The sequence below is a fragment of the Panthera pardus genome, unplaced genomic scaffold (assembly GCF_024362965.1).
Source record: "Panthera pardus isolate Hobbes unplaced genomic scaffold, ASM2436296v1 HiC_scaffold_3, whole genome shotgun sequence".
In the NCBI taxonomy this organism is placed as follows: Eukaryota; Metazoa; Chordata; class Mammalia; order Carnivora; family Felidae; genus Panthera; species Panthera pardus.
The window spans coordinates 34,069,232-34,075,909 of NW_026526876.1; the positions used below are offsets into that span (position 1 = coordinate 34,069,232).

At 41.7% G+C, this 6,678-nt stretch overlaps 1 protein-coding gene across 1 annotated transcript; it reads left to right on the forward strand.

Moving 5' to 3' along the window:
* Window positions 1-2,836: 2,836 nt before the first annotated feature.
* On the forward strand, window positions 2,837-3,690 carry LOC109260923 (keratin-associated protein 2-3). Its single transcript, XM_019439422.2, has one exon. It carries the CDS (start codon window positions 2,912-2,914, stop codon window positions 3,296-3,298), a length of 387 nt encoding a protein of 128 aa, XP_019294967.2. The 5' UTR covers window positions 2,837-2,911; the 3' UTR covers window positions 3,299-3,690.
* The last annotated feature ends 2,988 nt before the right edge of the window (window positions 3,691-6,678 follow it).

The window sequence follows — 6,678 nt, forward strand, 5'->3', positions numbered from 1 at the left end:
AAGATATGTATTTGTTAAATTCCAGAAAAAAAATTCCACCCGTTCCCTGATCATCTAGAATTTTTCCATCTAAAACATTCTCTCTTTTCAATGAATGATATCCATTTCTGTTGTCTTCCCCACTGTACAGGTTTTATGATAAACCTAGCCTATGAAGAACATCATGGACAGAAGACTCAGCCCCTTTTACAGCTGAGGAGACTGGCCCTGGCAGAGGACAGGTATTAGCTCTAAGCCCTCTTAGATCGGAATCCCTCTTTGTCTTCCCATCCTCCCCCTGCCCTCTCTCCCTCACTCTTTCCTATCCTCGTGTCTCTTACGATTGGAGGATATTTCAAAGATCATTTTGCAGAACAGGGAACAGATATTCTGTTCTCAGAATTTTAAAATCTTCCTAACATCCAGTGGCCCCCAAACTAGCTCCTAACAACACAACCCATGAAACTATGAAGAAGAGGGTGTGTGGTTCACCATCAGAAAAGTCATCAGCATTGCATACTGTCAGTCCAACCACAAAATCCCACAGATTATCACCATTGTGATTAACATTTACTTACTCCCACCCTGGTGGTTATGCTCTCGAAGAACATCTGGAATTCAAATAACGGGACTAAAAAAGCCCATGTGACAAAGACTAGGGACAATCTGTTGTCCAAAAAGCTTAGGCCTATTAATGTGCAAAGGAGACCACACAGCATAGGACCAGAGGCATCCCATAAAACAGAGGAAAAGCTATTTTTATAGGATTTTGAAGAATGGTAGAGTTTAAGTAAAAACACAAGAATTCACATGAGGACTGGGCTGTCACAAGGACTTAAGTCCTCTTTCTTTGAAAACTACATAGTTAAGATAAATGAGGAATGTTGTTTCTGAAAACCTCTGATCTGAAACTCTGCCTCTGGGCTGGATGTTGAAGCTGCTTCTCTGTGTTAAGGTGACTAAGATCCTGTCCAGGAAATAGTGGGATCTTCACTTCTTACTGATGTGGCTTCAAATAGCAAAGTTTCTGACAGTCTGTGATTTCAGGACACAGAATTTCTTAGTATTCTTTCCTTTTTGTTAGTTAAGAAATGCAGTGAGTTTACAGACATATTTCTATTCCTGACAATTTAGTCACTGTATATATTCTAAGCCAAATAACAATACACTAAACCATAAATCAAGCAAGTTCCCATTATATTTCACTAGATGGGATAGAAGTTTTGATAACTACTATTACCTGTTCACTGGTTTGAAGTAAGAGTTGGGAAAGACTATGTCACTCATCAGTGTTTACACTCAAAGGAAGACCACAGTACTATCTATGCTTTGCCACTCTCTTATCTGTGTATCTTTAGAGAAATCATTTCACAAACCTGGCCTTCCAAAAACTTTGAAGGACCATGATGGGTCACAAACTCAAAGGCCTTCAAGGACCACAGCTAGGCAGACCAAGGAGTGTATTAAAAAATGATTATATCAGGGCACCTGTGGTTCAGTCAGTTGGGCATCCGACTTCAGCTCAGGTTCATGATCTCATGGTTCATGGATTTGAGCCCCACGTCAGACTCTGGGCTGACAGCTCAGAGCTTGGAGCCTGCTTCAGATTCTGTGTCTCCCTCTCTCTGCCCCTCTCCCACTTGTGCTCTGTCTCTCTCTCAAAAAATGAATAAACATTTTTTAAAAATTTTTAAATAAACCACACTTTGGAGAACTTGGTCTGAGAGTCATCAGCAACCCTTGGATAGTGTCATCCTTTAACTACCTTCCAACTATAAATTATTTTCTATACCCCCATTTTTCTTAGCTGTGGCTGAAAAAGACAAGGTTATTTTATCAGCTACCAGTACATTTAATTCCCCTGTTTTTTTCTGAAGCCAATTTCACACTTCATAAGCAAACAAATCCTCGGCCAACAGACCAAAGTATCTACTACGAAAAGATAACTGGTTCCTTTATAAATATTTTCAACGTGTTTTGAAGAACTCAATACAAGTGCTTATGGCAACACCTAGAAAGAAAGAGCGATCCCAATTTCAATTTTATTTCTAAGACCATACTCAGGGAGGGGCATTCAAAATGCATAATATGAATAAAATCCTCACTTAATTTGAACTTTTTGTCCTATGAAAAGTCTTCTCCTTTGATTGCTTTATCTGCCTTTGTCTTACCCTCCTAAAATTTGTAATTACTGTGTGATAAGAATCTACTTGGAACTTAATCTTCTTCTTCCCTTTCCCTCTCCACTCATAAATAGTACTGTTTACATAGTAAGAGTCTTTAAAAGTGACTCTGATTTATAAGCCAAGTGAGTTACTAAACAATATCACGGCAGTGGCTCTGGTGATTATTTTCTTACAAGCGAAGTGAAGCACCATGTTGTTTTCCAGAAGCACTGGACCATTCTTCCCATAGCACAATGAGTACACATCTCCTTTCATGAGTCATTTGGTGTTTTAGAAATTCTTGCTTCATCTCAAGGTCAATCAGAAACCAGGCCTGTGACCTCAGGAACACTACAGTCTTGCACTGAGTCATGGGTGGTGAACAAGACAAACAAGAGGAAAGTGTGATGGTGTCAACACTGGATTCTTCACACTTTCAACTTGTCACGTGGCATGGTCTGGAAGGTTTGGTTATTCCATGGGTAATTTTTTGGATGATATAATTCATCAAGTATTCATTTCAAGGAAGAAAGCAGACAGGTGGAAAGGAAAGCATCCTTCCATGATGGGAACTGCTGCCTCAGCAACTGAATCCACCAATCTAGAGATCAATGGGCAGCCACAACTCCAGGAAACGACCTGTGTCATGGAGGTCATCAGGACCCGGCCAGGGTATATAAAGGCCCCAGAGCAGGAGGGAGGCATTCACACCTGACAACACCCGAATCCTCTCACCCCTCCGACCCAAACCAGCCCCAGACACCACCATGTCCGGCTCCTGCTGCGGCTCCACCTGCTCCTCCCTGGGCTGCGGGGGAGGCTGCTGCCAGCCCTGCTGCTGCCGCGACCCCTGCTGCTGCCGCCCCGTGAGCTGCCAGACCACCGTGTGCCGCCCCGTGACCTGCACCTGCCGCTGCACGCGCCCCATCTGCGAGCCCTGCCGCCGCCCCGTCTGCTGTGACCCCTGCTCCCTGCAGGAGGGCTGCTGCCGCCCCATCAGCTGCTGCCCCACGTCCTGCACGGCCGTGGTCTGCCGCCCCTGCTGCTGGGCCTCCACCTGCTGCCATCCCATCTCTGTGCAGGCGCCCTGCTGCCGCCCCCCCTGCTGCCAGCCTGCCCCCTGCCGCACCACCTGCAGGACCTCCTGCTGCTGAACCACCCATTGAGAAGCGTTCCCAGGTGTTCAGAAACATGTGAACACTCTTTCCCACCCCAAGGGATCAGATGAGATACGTCCCTTGCAAACTACCTGCTCTTCAACAACTAACAACAGTAGCTGTCTATCCTTTTTCCCACATAATTACCCAGTTAATCCTGGCCCTCTTTGACAATCTTTAGAAACATCCCAGCTTTCCTCATTTGAATTCCTGGCCTGAAAGAAAATGAGTGAACAAAGATCAAAGTTCTTCTTGAATGAAGCTCTATTCCACTGACTCATCATCACATCTCTACTATTTCAAGATGGGATAATTTTCCAGGATATCATTACATTTGTGCTAGGGTTTCACATGGTAAAATAATAAAAATTTTATCTCTGGGAAGCAAACGTGTTTCTCTTTATTGTTTATTAATCTTCCAAAGCTTTTTTTAGCTTAAGGTATGGTATGCAGAATCAGAAGACCCAAAGGAAGAAGGATTTTTTCAAGGGCCTTTTTTTTTTTTTTTTTTTTTTTTTTTTTTTTTTTTTTAGCTTTAGGAACAATTCAGGTGCAAGGTCTATAATTTTAATAGTAGTTCAAATAATACAGAATATCTCATGGGAGGCACCTTCATATCTGAAGTCACAGGTTTTGTGGTGATGCTGAGGAAATAAGACTACAGCGGTTTCTCTGATCATGAACTTGACCCATGAATCATCCCCATACATGTGATAAGGGGGAGGAAGCCTAAGTCAGAGCTATGTTTATACCCTGATTTAGGAAACTGTACCATGATTAATACTAGTTGGTACCTGGGAATGCTGAACCACTGAAGGCCTAGGCTGGAAGAACCACTCTCCCATCTTTCCCAAGGCTCCCCTCCAGCACCACTATGGTCAATTCTTTTTTTAAACGTTTACTTATTTATTTCAAGAAAGAGCTTGATGTGGGGCCTGATCTCACAAACCATGAGATCATGACCTGAGCCAAAATCAAGAGTCAGACACTTAACTGACTGAGCCACCCAGGTACCCCTGGCCAATTCTGATTATAATAAGGTCACTGCTGCTGGGAAGAGAAGGAGATATGTAGCTTAGCTGGAACAATTCTAAATTAGAACTCCAAATCACTTTACCATTAAAACAATGCCAATGTAGTTGAAAGATTAAACATTAATCCACACTGGATATGCTTTTGTTGTTGTTAAACACTTAGGCTGGTCGGTAAACCAACCACTAGTGTTTTTCTGAGAAATATACATTGAGTTCCCAGCATATAATCTAAAAGGGTTTTTGGAATGTGTTGCTTGTCTGCTTGGGCATATCTACCTGCCCAGAGAGAGGAGGCAAGCCAGGTAAGCTTTGTGAAGGCCTGGAACTTGACTGACTTTGTCCACCACTGGATTCCCACTGACCTGCCCCATATTTGGCATGCAGGATTTTAATCAAAATTTGCTGAATGACTGAATAAGTTCTACAGGGTTAGAGGAGAGAAAAACATCTTCATCCCTCATTGATTCTCTCCTCATGCTGGACTCGTGCATTCTTACAATAAAATAAATAAGCTTTCTCATGAAGGAAAGTACTTTTCTTGAAATACAGTAAAAATTTCTCAACAAGAGTCCCATTGTGTTCAAAACATCTGCATACACAATGGTTTTCACTTTAGTAAGGGTTTGATGGTTTACTGGTAGATGGGCTCACAAATCCAATTTATTTCTACATGTTCTTGAACACCATTTTTAAAAGTCTCTAACTACATTGTTTTCCTCCTCTCAGAATTTTCCTGGTTAGCCTTCTAGAAAATTCCTATTCTTATAATATATTCTCAGATGTGGAATGCTTTGTGTACTCCCAAGCTCCTCATTATTATGAGATTGTGTTTGTTTCCCCAGTAACTCCATGCCATGGTTAGCCACAGTGGCTGGTGAAGATCTGGGTAAGCCAACAAGGGACTATGCAAGTAGAATGATCAAGAAGGAGGCTTGCACTACAGTCTTCAATCACAGATCTAGAACAGACTTAGTTGTAAAGCAAAAGGTCAGAACCAAGGAAATCCAAAGGCAGAGTCTATAAAATGGCCGTGTGACATGATTTTCCTACAGTCCTGAGAATCACAACAACTGAGAATCACAACTGGCTCTGTAAGCAGGAATATGCTCAAGTGTAGTACATGGGGAAACAATGGAGCAAGACACTGGGATAAGACAACATGGGCCTGGAGGTCACTTTGGCTGGGATCACTACCTGGGGGCTCTGTTATGCTGGCCGACCACAACCTTCATCCAGATGGTAGGGTAGGGACCAAGGGCAGGCTGCCCCCAAATGGGCCACTTTGGTGTAAACATTATTTTGAGTTAAATCCAATCAAAACCCAACAGATTCAAGAAACATTCTTTACGTCTCCCTCAACTACCTGTCTCTACCAAGAAGAAAGCTATTAACAAAGATTCCTCTTTATCTAAAAAACTTATCTGCATAATAGGGCAACCTTTGCTTTCTAAACATCTCCTCCCACCTTCCTGCTAATGGTCTTTCTCCCCTTTGTATCCTCAGACCCTCACCCCTCTCCTTAGCTCATATAAGTATCATGTTGCCTCACTATCTTTGAAATTTCCATAGCTATATGGATTCCCCATAAGTATTCTACTGAATTTTATTTTCTCCTGTTAATCTGTCTCCTGTCATTTTTTTTTCTTAGTCCAGGTAGAAGGACCTTAAAGGGTAGAGTAAATTCTTCTTTCTCAACAGTGGCTTTGTTCATAGTGCTCCATAACCACTCAATTATGTCCAACTTTGATGTTATCTCCTTATGGTATGTTTTGGAATTTTTAGAAGGCTCTTTGGGAGATAATTCTTTGAATTCCTGAGGATATTGGGAAGACACAGAGTCTTTTCAGATAACTCTAAAAATCAGCCATTTCACAAATACCATTTATTTTAAAAATAAATTCACTGTTAAAATTCCTAAATAAAACAGACATTCCTTAATGACAGGGAATATGGTAACCACAGTTCCATTCTTCAGCTCCTTGGGCTTACTAATAATGTTCCCACAGGTTGTTTTTGCAGTCAGTATTGGCTCCAACAGTAGTAGGTGTATGACCTTAGGCAAGTCACTTCTCTGATCCGTTATGTGTAAAATGAGGAATTCAACAATACCTATCTCATAGGATTATTGTGAAGAGTAAGTTAGTACATTTATTTCTTTTAGCAAAGTACTTAGATACTAGAACTCAATGATACTGGTCATCATGAAGATTAAAAATGAAATTCATCATGGTTTAGAAAGCTTAACTCACAGTAACAGAGAGCAGAACAGTAGTTACCAGAGGCTGGTTTTATATTCTACATTTTGTACATAAGGAACCAGGTAAGTGACTTGCCTAAAGTCAT

Excerpts from the sequence above, each read along its gene's own strand:
- LOC109260923 (XM_019439422.2), top strand. The coding sequence starts at position 2,912 with ATGTCCGGCTCCTGCTGCGGCTCCACCTGCTCCTCCCTGGGCTGCGGG.